The sequence below is a fragment of the Mercenaria mercenaria genome, chromosome 6, assembly GCF_021730395.1.
Source record: "Mercenaria mercenaria strain notata chromosome 6, MADL_Memer_1, whole genome shotgun sequence".
In the NCBI taxonomy this organism is placed as follows: domain Eukaryota; kingdom Metazoa; phylum Mollusca; class Bivalvia; order Venerida; family Veneridae; genus Mercenaria; species Mercenaria mercenaria.
The window spans coordinates 32,960,364-32,980,668 of NC_069366.1; the positions used below are offsets into that span (position 1 = coordinate 32,960,364).

At 35.1% G+C, this 20,305-nt stretch overlaps 2 protein-coding genes across 3 annotated transcripts; both read left to right on the forward strand.

The window, feature by feature from the left end:
- Positions 1-1,191: 1,191 nt before the first annotated feature.
- Positions 1,192-7,312, forward strand: LOC123549221 (uncharacterized). Its single transcript, XM_045337135.2, has 5 exons — positions 1,192-1,360; positions 3,591-3,705; positions 4,228-4,513; positions 5,049-5,304; positions 6,917-7,312. The coding sequence occupies exons 2-5, from the start codon at positions 3,619-3,621 to the stop codon at positions 7,083-7,085; spliced, it is 798 nt and encodes a 265-aa protein (XP_045193070.2). The 5' UTR covers positions 1,192-1,360; positions 3,591-3,618; the 3' UTR covers positions 7,086-7,312.
- A 1,333-nt stretch (positions 7,313-8,645) lies between these two features.
- On the forward strand, positions 8,646-20,014 carry LOC123549220 (uncharacterized). 2 transcript variants are annotated; one of them, XM_045337131.2, is made up of 5 exons: positions 8,646-9,084; positions 14,043-14,176; positions 15,933-16,233; positions 16,763-16,973; positions 17,214-20,014. In XM_045337131.2, the coding sequence occupies exons 1-5, from the start codon at positions 8,997-8,999 to the stop codon at positions 19,654-19,656; spliced, it is 3,177 nt and encodes a 1,058-aa protein (XP_045193066.2). In that variant the 5' UTR covers positions 8,646-8,996; the 3' UTR covers positions 19,657-20,014. The 2 variants fall into 2 exon arrangements, with proteins under 2 accessions (XP_045193066.2, XP_045193069.2); XM_045337134.2 differs by lacking the exon at positions 8,646-9,084 and adding an exon at positions 11,953-12,105.
- The last annotated feature ends 291 nt before the right edge of the window (positions 20,015-20,305 follow it).

Sequence of the window (20,305 nt, forward strand, 5' to 3'; positions counted from 1 at the left end):
TGGGGCCTGCAATCATCGCGGTCAGTGTCGGCAGTACGTGGTGTTAATACAGACGACGTCATGAACGTTACGCTAAAAAATTGCGTTCTGCAGCATAATCCTTACAGTGAAGGCGGAGTTATGGTATGGGCAGCCATCAACCATTGGTTTAAGTCCCAACTCGTGTGCCAAGGTAATCTCACAGTCAGGCGTCGACCAGATATTACCTCCTGCGGTTGTCCCTATATTCCGTCAACGTCAAGGCTTGGTCTTTCAGCATGACAACGCGCGACCTCACGTTGCACGTGTCACCAGGAACTTTTTACAGACGAGCAACATTCAGTGACTGCAATCCGACTGAACACGTCTTGGATTACCTTGGACGGCGGTTACGTCAACGTCAATCACTGCCTGCCAACGTCCAGGAACTGAAAGCAGCTCTCCACCTGGAGTGGACCAGAATCCCACGGTATCTGCTACGTACCTGTTGCGGTCAATGGGGCGATGTCTTGCTGCTGTGATTGTCAGTAGAGGTGGCCCAACGCGCTACTGATTGTGTCAGTGAAATTCCTCTGACCAGTCTATTGTGAACTAGCATAATTCTTTTAAATCATCAGATTTGCAAATGTAATTGTTCTTTTCTAATTTTGAACCACGGTTAACAAAATATTGTACAATGAGTTTGAATGAGGCGTTTCTTATATGGATTTTCAATTTAAAGGTTTAAGCAGCTTTTTATGACATCTTGCCTTCGCTAATATTCAGCAGGATGGATCACTATTACAAAGATATATCTTGTTTTTATAAAATTTTGTATCTAAGAAAGTATTCAGAAATTTAGTATTTCTTTTGCCGATTTCAGTTTACCATTATAGTATTGCATTAGATATAATTATACAACCAAAGGCAAGTTTTACTGAAAACTGAGGTTCCAAATTCATTTATTTCCATCCTTATTGGTTGTGCAGCCAAACGAAAAGGGAGGCAAGATCATTTTACAAACTTGTATCTCAGCTAATATGTAAGTGCAGATAATCATACATTAATGTTCTGAACAAATCCATCACTTTACCAAAATATGATAAGCCAAAAAATAAACCCACTATCACCAATTTGTCTATTCCAGGGACGGTAATCCTTAACAGAAGTTTGTGAATCGCGACAAGAGTTGTCTTTCTTCCATTTAATTTCTTGACGCGACATGTTTTTAAGTTTAATCAATATTGTTCTAAACTTGTTCGGTCGTAAATAGTTTATTGATTTCCGAATAGATGTATTTGGACTGCTATTTTTCATTATTACCGTGTTATAATTAAGTATAGATACATTACACACGGTCTAAGTTACATTCTTACAGAATAACAGTGGATTTATTTAAAATGTGAGTATCTTGATTTTATGAAGTTTAAACTTGTTAAGTGCGACTAGATATAAGATTAAAATGATATCTGAGCCGTGCCATGAGAAAACCAACAGTGGGTTTGCGACCAGCATGGATCCAGACCAGCCTGCGCATCCGCGCAGTCTGGTCAGGATCCATGCTGTTCGCTTTTAAAGCCTATTGGAATTGGAGAAACTGTTAGCGAGCGGCATGGATCCTGAGCAGACTGCGCGGATGCGCAGGCTGGTCTGGATCCATGCTGGTCGCAAAGCCACTATGTTGGTTTTCTCATGGCGCGGCTCATCTGTATTTACACATTCTTGTATAGCGTTAAGTACGTTCACATATTATAATGTTTTCAAATTAGGATGGGATTATAAGATACCATTCATTTTCTTCTCTTTTTTTTTTTGCAAAAAAAACATCATCATCTTTGATTTAAATTACATGTAGTTCGTTTACAATATTACACGATAACTGTGGCCCAAACATTCAACATAATCATTATTATAATATACAAGTATTTTAAAATATGTTAGAATAACATCTCAAGTTATATAAGAATCATCACGTCAGAAAGCAGGTACTTTTATACCTGTTTATATTGAACTGAATTTCTAAACATAACTTGTTTATTGCATGTTGTCGGATTATTGAACCCTGCCAGTTATTTATTGAATTATGTTAAAATGACTAGGTCGGGTGCCTTTTAAAAGCATATTATGGTTTAAAATGTTATAGCGAACGTTCATGCCACAATAATAAACATCTATCTATCTATCTATCTATCTATCTATAATAAACAGTATCTTATCTGGTATTAACATCCTGACCTTTTATACGTGTACCATAGGTGCTAGACACATAATCAAATATTTTACTTATAATACTGTGTATATAACTTGTACTGTTATCAATGTCCGATTACCATGTCTTAATTCAGAACACAATTGGCCATGAACTGCCAATTTAATTTTATCACACACAAATTGAATCTGTAAGCATGTATATGGTCCGTGCCACGAGAAAACCAACATAGTGGCTTTGCGACCATCATGGATCCAGACCAGCCTGCGCATCCGCGCAGTCTGGTCAGGATCCATGCTGTTCGCTAACGGTTTTTCTAATTGTAGTAGACTTTAAAAGCGAACAGCATGTATCCTGACCAGACTTCGCTGATGCGCAGGCTGGTTTGGATCCTTGCTGGTCGCAAACCCACTATGTTGGTTTTCCCATGGCGCGGCTCATATGGTTTTACAAAACAGGAAATTCTGAAAAGTGCAAACCCAGCACACAATCATTTTTTTATTTCTTGTTTTTTTCTTTGAGATAAAAAGATGAAAGAAAAACAAGCTGTATTTTTCAAGCCATATCTGCATGTCAAATACGGAACATCAGAATACATCAAAATGTAACACAAAGTTACACTTATCATGTGATCGCAATTCGTTTATAGGTATATTGAACCGTATACCAGACGTCCATTTGTACATGCACTTGACAGGATATGTTCAGAGGCTTTCCAGCTTCGAAGTTTTTTTTAACGTTTTCACTTTTAAACTTAACTTTAAAACGTACCGCATAATCTGATATATTTATTTTCGTCGAAATATCTGCCAACAAGTGTGCATCAGATGCAATATTTTGAATTATTACACAACTCCTTATATTATAAACTGTTGGTCTGTACTTTGATATTGACCGGTTTATAGTTAAACACTAAATTTTGCTGGGCTAAAGTCAAAACTTGAAGACAGAAGTTATAAAAATGTATTCCTGGTATCATGTAGTTAAACTCTTATTGAATAACTTGCCGGTTAATAGTGTAAACAGTTTACCCATGGTCCTTCAGTTGACTTTGACTATTAACTGTGAAACCAAAACAGTAAGTTTATAATGTGAAAGCGCGTGCTTTCAAGAGCGAGTGAAGATAAAATCTTTTTAAATGATACCTTTTCAATGGCCGAATTGGCCAACTGTTACCTATTTGGTCCGCGCAACCAGTGACAAATGTAGTTGATAGATTTTTGTTGTCAATTTACCAGATATTCAATGTTACATTGTACAGTTATCCAATGAAAGCATGTAATAAATTGAAAATACTATGAAAATACTAAATACTATTCCACCTTTTGCGGACAAAGTGGGACTATCGTTTCCTCAGTAGATGTTGTCATGACTGTCTGTACTGTGTTGGTTTGACCAAACCTAAACCACTTGTGTTCTTCAGACTCATCTGAAACCAGTTATAGGACAGTATGGTAGGGCAGAAGATACTAAGGACAGGTGTCCTGGATGTAAAATCTCCCGCAACATCGTCCTTAGCACGAGGATGGAGACTTCCGGTAAGTCCAGAAATTGTTACTTATAACATAACTTATCTAGATATCACGTGACTAATTATACATGTCTTGCCAGTAGTATACTTTTTTACAATCGACGGTATGAGTCTCACCATTGTCGAACTCCCAAGTAAGGAATATATTCAGAACAGGTGCCTGTCCTGCCTTAATTGATGCCATCCGGTCAAGATATTTGCCATTAGCTTTCAGAGGAATTTAAACACGAAACAAAGTACAAAACTATGAAAGGACTGCCTTTATTTTAATGAAAAATTATATCAATATCGGATGGATTATGATCATACGTTTCCATCTATGCTCAGAAATTCTATTGTGTTGCGTTAGAATTGCTTGTGTATGTTGTGGAGGTGCAGTTACCAGCAACCTTCCGGAAATGTGTGTCTCGAACCTGTGTGACCAAATCCTGTATTAAAAGTCGTCGAAACTGTATGCTGCGGGTACATTTATTTTTCACTTGCAACTATATCACATTCTTTCCTGCTATGTATTATGTGCGTGTTTCAGCCATGGAAAACGAGGCGTGTTGACCTAGTGGAGGGAGAAAACGGCATAATGGAGCTGAACATTTACAAGGAAAACAGTCAAAATCTTGTTGATACCTATCAGCTTAAAAACATAAGTGACATCACCATGGTGACGTCAAAGACGCACCTGCACGCATTTGAAATATTCTCCGCGGGTAAATCAGTCCTTGTGATGTCAGGGGATACAGAACTAGAAAGTCGGGATTGGATCTGGACTCTGCGGAAAATATTTTGGCCGGATGCACTTGAACAGATAGATTCACACGGTAAAGCAATACCTACATTAAAAAAACTCACTTGTCCTTAGATTTTCTTTATCAAAAGATTTTTTGAATTTATAATATATGCGTTTCAAGGAATAAGGCGTAACTGCTCAATCAGTGTCATAAAGTCCTGTAAGAGCTATTTTTTAAAATAAAAATGGACTAAAATCGCTAGGTACAGGCTGTCCCATAGCGATGATTGCACAGCAGTCATATTTACGCCATAGGTGCTTGCACAGTCGTTTTGACATAAAGTCGCATCCACACCCCTCCCCCAGCCGCCCGCACACACACACGCATATAAATGAGAGACACTACAATGTAGTTCGAAGGAAATCACTTGTATTATTGTTTCATACAATTTCTAAAGAAAACGAAATGTGTAAGTAATATATATGGTAAAAAGGAACATTAATACTAGTCATTTCCCTCTAATTAATTATTTCTCATCTTTGGACTGAGGGTGGCATTGGGAGAGGGTCGTTGTGTCATAGTAGTTCGTATCCAAAGCGTTTAAAGAATCCTAACTTTATTTCAGATAAAATAAGTCTGAAGTTAATTTCAAATGGTGACACCAGTCGGATACATCTAGTGGAAGGAGTCTATGACATTCGTGTGACAACGGTTGCCATAACGATAAGTCTTCTCCACAAGGGAGATAGTCGATCCACTCCGGTGGAACCGTTTGGAGATAAAGATCCAACGAAGTCAGTCAGTCTACCTTTCACAACTATGGCAAGGTTCAGACTTGAGAAGGAAAATCCGCAGTCTCGCCTTTTGATTGAAACTGTGCCGTAAGTATATTACAGAAAGTGAAATTGAAAATCAGTGTTGTATTATATAGGGCAGTTGCATTGGCACATGTTCAAAGTAAAGTGTGGTCCAGGTGGGGTGGAATAAATCCGTCGAGCACCTCGAGAAAATACAATCAAAAGAAAATGCTTCCGCGTTTTGTTTAAGAATATAACTGGACATTGATTAGGACTTGTTTGGGCGCTTATGCGTTTACTATTTGTTTGTTTGTAAGCTTATTTACTGTCGTCACCTCCAGAAGGCTGTTAGTAATGTAAATTGGGGGTAATAGAGCAGGATACAGAAGTCGCTCCAATTTCAGAAGCTTCTCTGGGCCTTTAACGTGTCAGGTGTAAAGCTACCATACATGGAACTTTTATTTCAATGTTGGCATTTTTTAGTTGGAGGAACAAGGGCTGTAACTCACGTCCCCTTGTTTCGAAGTTAGATTACGTCCGCTGTCACGTTTACTATCATGTGTCACTAAGGGGTAGGGTGTTTCCATTGGTCATCCGTAGCTACGCCTCCTTTGCAATAAAAGTTACATTTATACATTAATTATGTCAAATTTTATTTTGATTGGTTAATAATGCTATCTGAAACAATTTTTTCTCTCTTTTTGTACAGTTACTTAACAATCAGTCATAAATAGTTTCAGAATTATCTCCCTTTTTAAACATGCTTCACAAGATAATAACTATGACCATACTAAACGAAATTCAATGTACTGCATTTTAGGCCATTTGGGACGGTAACTGGAACCCTTTTCGACATTAGATAAACACTGTCAGATTTTATAGCGGCAGAATTCGTGAGCTGAACGGAGAATGGTCGTAATAACTCATAATTACTGTTTTGCTATATTACTAACTGACCGTTCGCGCCTTTAGGAGCGTAGAATACGTCACGAATTGTGCCAATATGCCAATCCAAAAAAATTTCTACTTTTGTGTTTGAGGAAGCTGCTGTTTGTTTAATTTCTTTTACAACAGTTCAGTAATACAGTTTTCTGTTTATTGTTCCTGCAAAGAATTTGATTGGAACTCCGCGCTTTTATCATTTTTTTTTTTTGTTTTTTTTTTTGTTTGTTTTTTTTTTTTAATAAAGTAAACAATCAATCCGTATGAAACACAAAAATCTTTCTAAATATGATTATCTTTTGGTTTTCAGGCTATGTTTAGAGTAGTCAATTTTAAGACAGTTTGCTGAACTGGACTATGTTCAGACCCTGTGTTTTGTTCACTTGAGATAAGTCTAGAGGCTATATTCAAATTTTGTACAATTATAACCCTTTTCTTCTGATAATCAGAGCCAATTAAGAAAGACCAGTCAGAATTTATTTGAGAAATGATTGAGATTATTTTAAAAAAAAAAGATTATCTAGTCGGTAGACAGACTATTACATGACCGCGTATCTTTGCTGATAGCTTAACAACTTCGCCACATGAAATAACGTGACGTTTGGGGACGAATAGCCACGTCCGTAGAGCATAATATATTTTGTCTCGAGTCTGATTATTACTTACACAGTTCTTAAAGCTCCGAGCTGATACAAATATCCCGGTAGCTAAAAACTGTCATCATTCCGGACTTACTTTCGTATTTCTTTTCCAGGGAAAGTAAGTATGGAACCAGTACATTTGTGTTCGAGGAATCAGACGAGGACGGGATCCAAAGTGTGCGAGACGTTATGGGTATTATAAAAAGCACGTTATTTCGTGCAACAAATAGTTTGCATGACTGTATTGCCAGTTCGCAGTGGACTTTCGATGAAGAGACTTAGAAATATATCTTACAAGCATTAACATTTAAATAAAACTTTCTTATGACTTTTAGCACGATATTTATAACTGCGTATATGTAGCAGCTCAAAAAGTAAGTAAATGGTTCTTTCACACATAGTGAAATATTTGGTGTATCGGTCCTGTTTCTCCTGTGAATTATTACTGTTTCTACTTTAGATAATAACTAAGATATGTTTATTTAATGATCTGTAAATTGTGAACATCAGGTCTTGTCTATCTTTGTTTATTTTAAACTGTTAAAGGGAAAGGAATGCCAGATATTTAGTGAATTTTATATGAAAACAAGCTTCCATCCATTATACTGAAGGATAGTTTTTCAATCGGACCATTATTAAAAAAGATATAGCTAAAATGGCTAACCATTGACGCGGTTTTATATTCTGCCGTATTAGGAAAATATCCGTTTTTACAGATTTATCATATAGTTTCATGAGTTAAACATGAAGCATGATAACTTTTTGCTTCTTCTTGAAAAATATCTAAAATACATTTAAAACCACAATCTTGTTTTACGTTGCCTTAGAAACAAAAAGGCTTCCATTTGGATCAAAGTCTTTCTGAATTTCGATACGTTTTCTTTTTCTGTCTTAAAGGATTTAAGAAACCTAGAATTAAAACAACGTTACATTTCTCTTTATCTAGTTTGTGTTAACATGTTATTACAAAACGTATATTTTGTAATTTCCGTCAGCTATAACAAATGTGTTCTTCTCTTTTTTTTTTAAATCATTATCATATAAAAATGTCACCTTACATTAGCTGACATATTCAGTATACTTGTTTATTGTTTTATTTCTTTAATCAAAGGTCGTTTTGTCTTCTACATATATGAAGGGGCTAATTTTAACTGTTGATCTATTTTGATGCTTGTCTATATCCTATGTGATGTATGACATCTCTAAAATATATTTCCATCTATATATGAAAATAATATTAAAGACATGTCTTAAAGTTCTGTGGCAAGATTATGTTTTAAGCAGTAAAACGACTCTTGTGGCCACGAACTGATTTTTTTTTTTTAGTTTGGTAAATATCTATATTAATTTATTTTTATTAACCATACCTTTTTTCTCAATTTATTGTTCATAATGTAACTGAACGGTACTGTGATAGCGGTTGTTTACCTCCCTTTACTTAAGACGATATTATGCTCTTTATTTATTATAGACTTTTTATAGTGTTTTATTTATTTGTATCAAATAAATTTCGCATGCTTACGAAATATGTTTTGATTTTCCCAGCTTTTATTTATCATATTTCAAACACGTCCACAAATAAACACGAGACAGAGTGTCTGGTAAACGAAAACTTTTAAATATTTTTGATAAAGGTAAGCCGTACCGAAAAAAAACATCATAGAATTTGGTAAAACAACTATCGATAAATCGATAAAAATCTGATAACAAATTACCACCTTGCATAGTCTGATCATTAAATGCTACCACAGATGTATTGTATCGCAATCTGTGGTTAACGAAGTGTGCAATTTAACCCTTTAAACCCCTTGAGACACATGTTAATGTCTTTCCAACCTAAACATCGAAAAGCGGAAGTTAGTGAAATGTAAACACAAAAATCAAAATAACGAACTATCCCATTGCATTTTGCACATGTGGTTAACGTTAGAAAATATGTAATAAAAACAATATGTTAAGCGAATGCTTCTGACTGATAATTCATTTCAATTTTCGAGAGACGGGTGTCAGTCTTAAAAAGAAAAAGTTGCGAAACTGTTGGATGTTAACGACGATGTTTGTAACGCGTCACCTTTTAGAGTGAAAAATGACTTTTTTAGTGACAGTGCATTAAAAGGAGTGTCTTACAACTTTTCGAATCTTTCGGTGAAAATAATGTGAAATAAAGTTAGTGAAGTGGCGTTCGAGACTTTTATGTTTGGCAGGATGTTCTTGTACGAGTACGAGAGGGGTCGAACCTTCCATCCGCCCTCTGTGCCGTGCCTGCGGACCTACCGTGTTGGTGAGTAATCGATTTTAATATATTTTATTATACTATTTTTTTTATTTTTTTTTTTATTTTTTATTCTATCTATTCAGTTATTGTTGCTGTTGTTGTTGTAATTGTCCGTTCGTCTGTCGGTCGTCAGCATCACCATCATCATCATCATCGTCAATATCGTCATCATCATCATTTTTATGTATATCATGCTTGTACACGCTCTGACCTGGCACAAAAATGACCAGATTCTTATTTGTTTTTAATTATTCCTTAGTTATTATTTAGTAATTGTTCTTATAGTAGTTATGATGTAAACCGACTGATGGGTGGAGGGGGTTAGGGGGCTTCGTGGTTAAGGTCACTTACTTTGAATCACTTGCCCCTCACCGACGTGCGTTCGAGTGAGGGGTTCGGGCCTCACTCGGGTTGTTAAATTCTTCATGTGAGGAAGCCATCTAGCTGGCTTACGGAAGGTTGGTGTTTCTACCCAGGTGTCCGCCCGTGGTGGCGTAATGCACGGATATCAAAGATGGAAAGTCGCCATATAACCTATGATTGTGTCGATGCGGCGTTAAACCCAACAAAAACAAAAGGCAAACCGGCCAAACAGGTGCTAGCCTAGTCTTTCACCCCTCACCCCACTCCCCTGCCCTACCCAGCGCTTAAAACATGGTGGGTGGGGGGGAATAAAAAAAAATACAACGCTAGAATCGTTTAAACGTGTTATTTTTCCGTTTTCTTACTTTTTAGGGGTAGGTATATATATATATATATATATACATTGCTGGCATATAAAAATTGGACCAGCACTTGTGCTATGAATTTGCTTAGTTATGCTCTGTGCTTCTACAGGGAGGCCAAAACATGTGACTTTTTGGTATCGTATACACACGGGAAAATCGCTGGATTCATGTAACATTTCTGTTTGTAATTTCTTGTCACTTGATGGATTTTGATAAAACGAGTGCTGTCCTCGGCACAAAACGTCTGCCACTCTTCTAAATTCAATACTGGCTTCGAGCATTTCGCCCAAATTCCAGTGTGTGCGATACCTACATATTTGATCCGCGAAAAAAAAAAAGTTCGATCAAAGTGTATGAGCAAAAGTATCAAGAGTTTCTGGTGGTAAACGCTTTTAGGCGAGGAAGGCATTAACGAGTAATAAGGAAGTTATGAAAACTCACGTGTGGCCTGTTAAATAACCTATTGCGTTAGTCCCGCAGTATAAGTATTGATAAAACATCAACATTATGTGTTGTTTTTTTTTATTTTTATGTAGTTTTTGGACGCCGTTATCTTCAGGTTGATAGTATGTCTAAAAATTTTATCAGCGGGTTCAATGCCGATTTATTTATTTATTTATTCATTTGTTTGTTTATTTATTTCAAAAACCTAGTGACATAACTGAACACGTTGGTTTCAATGCGTTTGTTAAACTAATTAGTGGTTTGTTCTTACGTCACTGTTGTTAGAGTTATTAGCTATCAAGGTTGAGCGATTAATTCTTAATTGAATATCTATAGGACGCAAACATACTTTCGTTTGTTGTTTTTAATACCTCATAATGTAATGTCTGTGTCTGTATCCTGTATGTTCCTAAACACCAAGCCAAACTGTTTTTAATTTAATTTTCTGTATTTTTTCTGCGACTGATCAAGGCAGAAAAGTTACAGAGTTCGTAAATAAATTTCTAAGGACATATACTTTTAAAAAAATGCATCACAGTCTTTCAACTTGAATTTTACTTGAGATTGTGCTTTATTTTTTTTTAACTTACCAACCTCTTCACCCCCCACTCCCACACACACCCACACACTAATAATAATAATAAATTCGTTTCAAATATCTCGGTATAAAATAATTAACCAGGCATAATCTTCGCAATTTCATGTTTAATATAAAATCTAGCAAAGTTAATGATAATTAATAGCGTCATTTAAAATCAATAATTTAGCAATACTCCAAAAACCAGATAGGTAATGTAGTATTTTAATTAATTATTTTAATTGATTTTATTGATAGTGATAAAGAGATAGTTACGAAGATTGACTATAGTATCATTTATTCTAAACAGATGAGTAATATTTATGATGGAATATTTATTTCGGTAAAAAGAACTGATGGCAGTATTCAGTTTGAAAACTTTTAAGTGATTATATGTGTATATCTGGTATAATATTTGTATAGTATTATACACTAAACAAACAAAAAATATTAGAATCTCTTAAAGATATCAGAAGACTTGTTAAAGTAACTTGAAGGTTTGTGAACAATTATATAATGACATCGTTATATTTATTTCTTATCTCAAATTCGTGTATTTCATGCAAATTTTGAATGGACACTGTTTTATGATAATGTCGATATGCTTCTTGAAAGAAAAAAATAAGTACGCTGAAATATCATATATCAATTAACTTTCTTGGTTCTTTCGTGATTTATCTATCTTGCATGCCAATTATGTTCGTTTAATATCAAGAAATATTAAATATACTTAAAAGTGAAACTACGCACAACTTGTTCAAGCACATTCGTGGGAAAGAAAAAGTTTCTTTAATGTATTTCAGCGCCCCTATTTTCAAATAATCAACAATAATCTTTTCAATTTCCTATTCAATAGATGGGCAATCAAAATTTAAGTAGTAGCATCGGATTAAAATGGTTTCAAAAAAATCAATAATTTAAAGGGAAAGCATTACTTTCTGTCTTGGCGGAACAGTTTGTGAAATCGATACATTTTAATCGATGTACCAGTTTATGAGATAATTATGAATAAGTGGTTAATTATAAATTAAATAGACAACTATCAATTAAATAGATAATTTGCTGATATGGACATGATTAAAGTATAGCTAAATATAAAGAAGAGCAGTGTTTAAATTGGAATATATAATTTGAAAAAACTGACTGATGGAATTAAATGTTTTCAGAATTCTAAAAGTGATACAGTGTAGAAACAGAATTTATTATTTCAAGGCAGTCAGACTCTTTTTAACAAAAAAATAAACACATTTTAGTGTGTTTAAAGAAAAGAATTACAAGGTTTGTATTTAAAATATCAGCATTTTTCTTTCTGTTTTTCAAATTCGGAATACATGAAATTTATTTTATGATAGGCCTTCGAATTTAAGAGATATTTTTACAACATAGTCTTTTATGGTGTCAAATTCGAATATACATGTTAATTTCAAACATAGTCTGAAAATTAGACTTTTCCGGTTCCAGTCAGGCACGTGCAATGTGTCACATGGTGTATTGTCGGAACTCGTGTATTGCGAGCAAGTGGCAGCCTCCACGTGAACATAGAATGTATCAGAAATCTCAACATTGTTAGTTTAGTTCTGTTTTAGATAGCTAATGTGGGATTTAGAGACAAAATGTTTTCTTGTAAGGTATTTTTTGTGTATTTGTACAGTATAAATTAGATGCATTGCATAATTATGGTAGCTAAATATTTTTGTCGGATATGTTTACATAACAAACATGCATATTCACACTCACATGAACTGTCTAATCGTGAGTTAATTTGAATCAAATAGAATCTTACTACACCATATATTTTGCATATTCGTTCATCGTGCCTAGGGTAAAACCTTAAAACCAATATCATACATAATTTAAATATTTTAATTTACATATTTGAAACATTTTTTTAAGTAGGTGCGTACAACCACTAAAATTGAAAACAAGTTGAACGTTACAGGTGCGTGATTACATATGTTCGCTTAAACGCAGTTTGCCTTTAAAAGGTACTTAACAAAAACATGTTAGTAAGTTAGTAATGAATCTTTTATTTAACATGTTGTATACAAAAAATAAAAAAAATAATAAAAAAATAGCGCCTATAAATCACAGAGTGTTGAATACTTTCTGGAAATTATTTGAAAAAAAAAACAACAACAACAAAAAAAAAAAAAAAAGACAACGTTAAACACATTTCTGTTAACAATTACTTAAGGCTTAGTAGCGAAAACAACGTTTGGGAAATACAGCCAAAAATTGCTAACGATATTTTAAGATAATGTTTACATACCATTCAAAATTGTGTGATATGTGAAAAATTTGAGGGAACGATGTAGCAGTAAGACAGTACCACCACCTTGACTGATATGGGTATATATCCGGACCATTTTCTGTGTGTTTGAGCTGATAACTTTATTTGATGTATACTATATCTATACAGGCATGCTGATATGAATATTGATAACATTGTTTATACTAGTATCTATTTTTTTTTCTATTTCTGTTTACCTTTTTTTCATTTCATTTCTGACAAAAAGGACCAAACTTATTCATCTTTTTTGCTATGTCTTACAAATTGATTATATACTTTTCTTTGTTTTTTTTTTAATTGCCTATATATGGCAATTCCTTTTCGGCTAATATACGCATTCCGATTCACAAGCATTTTGATACTTTTCCTACTTACAAATTACTGCAGGGAAATGCTATTGGCGTTAAATCTCACCTCCCATTCCTCCGCCCATGAAAAAAATGAATTATACAGTATTATATATATTGGTATTTTCATCTTTATAAGGTATGATGTGTTAGTGGTAGATACTGCACTGAAATTGGGTTGTTTTACTTACAAACAATTTATGTCGTGTAAACGAGGCTTTAAACCAGTTAGTTACAGTTCAGAAATGACATCATGTGAACGAGGTTTTAAATCATCCTCATTTGCATGGGACTAGATAACAAAGCCAAGTTCACTTGATACAGACGAGACATCTCGGCTTTACACTGTATAAAACTGTTTCAACCAGGGACCGAGTTTTCTTCTGTTATCTGTGTCCAACTAATTAAGATGGGACGCTTTGTTTACGTAAAATTAATACTGTTTTCATACAAGGAGCAGTGATGTGAAAAAAAAAATCAATCTGGTTACTGATGTGCCAAGTGGCTTCTAGAGAAGTCGCTATATAATACTTTGAATAGACCTTATAAATAGGGACAACTCTTTGTTTATTTGCTAGATTCATTCAAACGGAGAAAAAGAAGTGTATCGGCACCGCACGTACGGACATACAAGATGATTGAGGGAGGAATTGAGTACTCGGGTTATATCGACATTAAACAACCGCCAAAGATCAAAGGAAGAAAACTCAAGGTAAGAATTTTACCTATTTCCTACTTATTGTAACAATAAACTATTCCGAGTTTTATGATCTAGATTTTTTTATTGTTTCCTATTTATTGTTTATCGGTAATGAAAATAGAGAGAATATAAATATTCTTTGTTTGCTTGAAGCAAAGATCTATAAAATAAAAGTTATTTCTTGTTTGAGCTAAAAATGCAGGAATGGTTTTATTATTGTATTTGTTATGTACTATGAAAAAAAAGTCTTATATATTGGAGCAAAATAAAGATACGAGTATAAATTGCTAATTTCCAGAAAAGTAAAATATCGGACATAAAAATGAGCCACAGCAGTAAATTTTCCTGCTTAAATGAAATAACATTGATCACAAAGTTGGCAGCTCTTCTTTAGTCCCCAGGTTTTCTTAAACTCTTCGACCTTGGATGGGATTGATTCCAGAATACGGCAACATCTGTTAAAATCTTTAAAACTGCACTGAGCAATTAGATATGACGTAAAAATGACATAACGGCTTATAGAGTTCCCAGTAGGGGTTTAACAGCCTCCTGTCAATTTTGATGTTTTTTTTTTTTTTTTTTGCTTCTGGTAATGTTCGTAGACTGGCTACATGTCGTATAAAAATCATGATTGGGGCTAAGAAGTTTTCTTTTATTCATCGTCTTCGTCAATACACCATTTTAAACCAGATTTTAGGTCTCTCATATTCGTACTTCATTTAATTATTGTAACGGCATTTGGTATTTAATGTTAGCTGTGTTGGTAATAGGCTTTGGTAAATGAAGTGTAGGACAAAATCCGCCCCCCCCCCCCCCCCCCCCCCCGCACACACACACTCACACACACACACAACCTTATCAATTTGACCAAGGCGGACAAAATCACACCTTTAATTTTGTTGAATAAAACAATTAAAATTAAAAAAGGGTAAATTGAAGAAAAAGCTACTACTTTTGAAATGATAATTATCATTTTTTAAACGAGGAGTTGTCCTCAAGACCAGAATAATTTGACCTTGGAAAGAATTTTGGTAAAGTTGTTATTTGTTTACTACATAGTTAACATATATTAACTTATCGCCGTTTATTACACTCACCGTCTCCGTAAATTCTACTGAATAAAGTTTGGTTAAAAAATAATTCACCTTAAAAAAAATTGACGACTAGATTTCTGTTCTTATCATTTTACCATGGCTTCGTAACAGAAGCGAGTCTATGGTAGTCAAAGATTTTGTTTCCATTAAACTGAAGTCAATAACATGCTGAGTGCATACATTTAGAAATGTCGTCTGCCCACACCGCCAAAAATGTCTGAAATATTTTCATCAAACGTACATTGCCAAATTTAACATCTGTGTATTGTAAAAACAATAGAATTTAAAACCAATGAAGAGACAAAATTAGGATGTAATCAGCGTTAATTACAATGTGTCTGTTTACGACATTACAATGACCCCTCTGTTCAGCGTTTTTATCTACATCTGACCCACTACCCCGGATAAATGAACTTTATATAATGCAGATTTTATCGACGAAATCATTTAAACAAGATAATAGTTAATTCTAAATTAAATGTAATGTAGATGCTGATTTCTAGGATATCATTGTTCACTTATGTCTTACATAATTTAAAGTTGATGTACAATAGTCTTCGGACTTAGATTTCTCTCTTTTTTTTAGAAGACTCTACATATATATAGTCTGTCCCAATAAGTTTAGACATTTAATTAACTGCTTGTCTTATTAATATGTCTTTTCCAATTTTCAGTCGTGGAAGAAAAAATGGGTCATCGTTCACGAGATGTCCATGCGATCCGCCGACAGGTCTGCGGCAAAGGTCGACGTATATGCCGACGAGAAGACTGCTAGAAATTCTCCCGCCGACAAGCAGACGTTTATACTAGAATTTGTAACAGACATTCGCACCGCCAAATCAAAGACGCATGCACACGCTTTCGAAATCGTGGAAAAAGAACCCGTCCTTCTCTTAGCTGGAGAGACCGAGCTTGACACTCAGACATGGATTTCAACTTTCAGAAAGATCTTCTTCCCACAGCAAGAAGAAAATGGTATGTATATTACATCTTTTCTTGCACATAACAATCAAAGTACTTTCTGTTGCGACTGTATTTCAGGTACATTGACGGTGTTATGACAGTTTATCTCTGTTTATGATTTATAAAAGAAAGCTGTGTCAAGGATACAATCAAAATACAAAATTACATCTTGGACATAATTATCTTTTACAAACGATTTGCGTGCTTAACCAGTTTAACGAAGAAACGTCTACATTCAAAGAAGAATATTGTAGACCCAAAGTGGAACTATTGAACGCTTGGGTATAAATGGTTCAGTTGCTAACTTTCTAAAATGGACTGGTCCATAATTCGATTTGGACAATACCATTTATTATTTGAAGGGGTGTTCACTGAAAATTTACTGACTGAATAGCGACCAGTGCAGGCAGATCTTGGTCTGCACTGGCCGCAAAGCCTAACATAAACATATGTATGCAAAATGATGTCAACATTCCATAAATTATTGTATTATTTAGAAATTATTTAACCACATAACTAATACTGTCGCATTATTTTGCAGCTGTGTTTCCGGTTTTGATTATCTCCAACGACCACGCCACGAGACTGTCGTTAGCGGGGAGCTACTCTATGACTGTTAACCCGGAAGTGATCGCCATTGTCAGCGAGAAACAGAACTCCTATGAATGGTCTTTGACCATGTTGAAACGGTTTCATCTGGTGAAAGACACCGAAAACCCGACTATTGAAATTCTGACCATCGAATGCGGACCGTAAGTATTTCTTAACTGTGTTCATATAACTAACTGCTCGAACATTTCACTAAGAGATGGAATGTCGAAATTTCTTGTACAAAGAAGACATTTTTTATAGTCCACAGACTGAAATTTCTGAAACTTTAAGTAGTTTACCTCACATTAATTTCAATAAAGTATTTTTAGAGTTATTAAATGCATTTTATGCATACATTTTATCTTTTGACAGTCAGTAAATATACTTTCTTGCTCTTTCAGGAAATCAGAATGTGGTGAAGCGATTTTCCAGTTCCGTTCCGAACATGTCGCCAAAATTCTTGCCACAATCAAAGCAAACATTTACATAGCACTTAATCGCCAGAAAGCAAAGAGACGAGACAAACTAAGTTCGGTTGCTGAAAAGTCTGTAACTAGCAATAAGGGAAATGTGGAAAGTGCATGTCGCACGAGGAGTGGAACTTCCGGTAGCGTGGAACAACGTTACAAAGACCTTCTCGAGACTTCGGCAACTACTTCCAATAAGCAAATAACATCAAGAACTTCTGACAACAGTCTTGAGACGGGAAGTGTTCATTCAGACGACGCCAGAGACGCTCAGCGAAAAAAGCGACAGAGTGTTACATTTGAAGCCACTGCAATTAATGAGTGTACATCAACAGGAGACCTTCTGTCCTCTCCTGTTGAAGTTGCTGACGAAGAAAAGGCGTCTGATTATAACACAGTTGAATTTCATCTTCCGAAAAGTACACCACCAGTTGGTAACATTATATCGACATTTACAGTAGCTAAGCCGGGTTATGAAACAAAAGTTCTTTTAGATGAACATGGTTACAGCCATGTGGACATAAAGAACTCAAAACCTGTATTCTTTGACGATAAAACCAGATCATTGTCAAACATGTCATCCCATTCCTCCGTGTCATGTCGCTCCGCGTCTGTTGGATCCAGAGATTCTGGAATTTTATTCTCCGTGGTAGACAAAGCTGCTCAGTTTGAACGCGGAGTAGCCTCAAATCGTTCTACAAATTCCTTCGATAGTGCAGTCTCCACTTCATCAACGGTGGAAGGAAAAGAAACTAGTCCAGTAAATTCCAATGCTACATCTTTGACCGTCGAAATTCAAGAAGTAGAAGTTACAGCTGCAGAGTTCAAGAATGCAAACGGAAACATAAGGAGTGAGGTAACTGATACAGCTGACAACGGAATTTACCAAGACGTTTCAATAGACGAAAACACAAGTGATATCAAAGACAGTACAGAAAATGCATACGCACGTGCAAAACCAAAACTTAGAAAATGTAACTCTACCGGTGACTTCAAAACGGATGAAAAAGAAAATGAATATGAAGACCTAGATAATTTCAGAAAAGGCAAAAAGAATTTGGTGAAACATCTTGGAATGGATCCTAAAATTGATCCCAAGTCTGTCCCACCGTCACTTCCGGAAAGACCATCATCCCATAAAATAAAACGGAAGTTCAATAACGGTGAAAAGAAACTCTTTACACTCCCGTTCGCAAAGAACAAAAACAGAAAACAGAAAGAACGTACAATCAGTTTGTCATCATCCAGTGATTCAGATTCAGAGAGTACAAGAGGTAGTAACAAAAATGACGATATAACTGTTAAAGTATGGCCTCTTGGAAATAAGTCGGTTATTGCTGGGAACGAAGATTTGTATCAACCAATCGCAATCGAGAGATTTTTGAAAGATAACGACGGCATGACCGTACCTCAGAAACGGGAAAGAAGCAGTTCTTTGAATTTAAATATGTCGTCTGCGATTAAACGTCCCACAGCAGGTTCAGTGCGTGCATCAGAACCCGTCGACAAAAGAAATTCACTGTGGAAACATAATAGAAACGTTTCTATGCAGGTGGATATGCTTAACAGGAGTAATAACCCTATGAACTTGAAACAGAATTTTGATATGTCTTTGCAGCCAGAACTACTCAGCCGCGATATCGACCGCAACATGTCTAAAATCAATAGTGAAAATGAAAAAACTGATGATAGTATTGGTATGGAGTCTGACGACGAACCAATCTACGCTGAAGTTGGACCAACAACAAGACCGTCATCTGATGAGATTGAAAACCCTTTTCCCGATTTAACAGTGTGGACGCCAGCAGATATAAGTGATGTTGCTGAAGTTACCGAACTAGATGAAACTAAATATGAAAATGACGAGTCAATGGAATCATTGGACAATGCTGAAAAGGGCGATATGTTGAATCAAGGCTTTGTGTTTGAGGATGAAATCAAAAATTGTGATAAATGCGATAAAGAAAATGTGTTGATAGATTTATCTGTGACAGAGTCTAGTGATACCGTTAACACCACAAAAAGTGCTGTCGATATTTTCAATATGGGTATGGGTATGAGTTTGTTAGAAACATCTTCTGTACCAGTAGAAAAGGAAAATTCATTGACTTTGAATAGCGCTGTGAATTTTATAGACATTTTTCATCTCGGTTGTGGAACACCATTACCTCCGAGCAGTTCTAATTTAATGGACAAGAGTTTTATACCAGTTACATCAGTGTCATCAAATAGTGCATCCGATACTTTGGTTTCACAAACAAACACACCTGTGGTGTCGTCTAGCGAAAGTGGACGAGCTCAAGAGAGTATATATATGGATATGAGCTCTTGTAAAAATGAAAGCATTTACGTCCTGCCATCTTCATTGAAACGATAAACGAAATATAAAAATATGCAGGAATTGTTATAGTGTCAGTTTTAATTGAATTCTTGAATACCACAGAAAGAGTCTTTTGTATCTGAAAGTTTTATTGAACTTATTTATAAGCCATATGGGATTTTTTGCAAGTTTGGTATTTGATTCAGTGTTAAGGGCAGAGCTCATTACGTTTTACAGTTATGCTGTAAATACTCATGATTTAACAAATTCATTTAAATTGTGAATGCATTGAATGTGTTGTATACAAATGTATATGAATGAAAAGAGATTATTGTAAATAATTTTGTGCCATATTGTTTACGCTTGTTACAGATTGTTTACGATATGTTAAGATAATATATAAAAAGTCGAAACCTTTAAATGTATGTTGTTCTGCTTTAGTCTGATTATCCACCTTTCCCGTAGCAAATGTTACCCTTGATAAATAATAGTTGTTTTTAAAATAGTACCTTGTTATGCATTGCTGTATTTAGCTCGAGTGGATTTTGCCAGGCCTTGATCTTAGAGACGCTTGCCCCGAGTGTGATCCGGTCTGGAATGCACACTGCAGATAAGGTACTGCTTTAACAAACCTACTTCAACCGTTGTATCAGCCATAGTGGACCATAATTTTAAACAAATAAGGCTGAAAACTCGTTAGAAACGG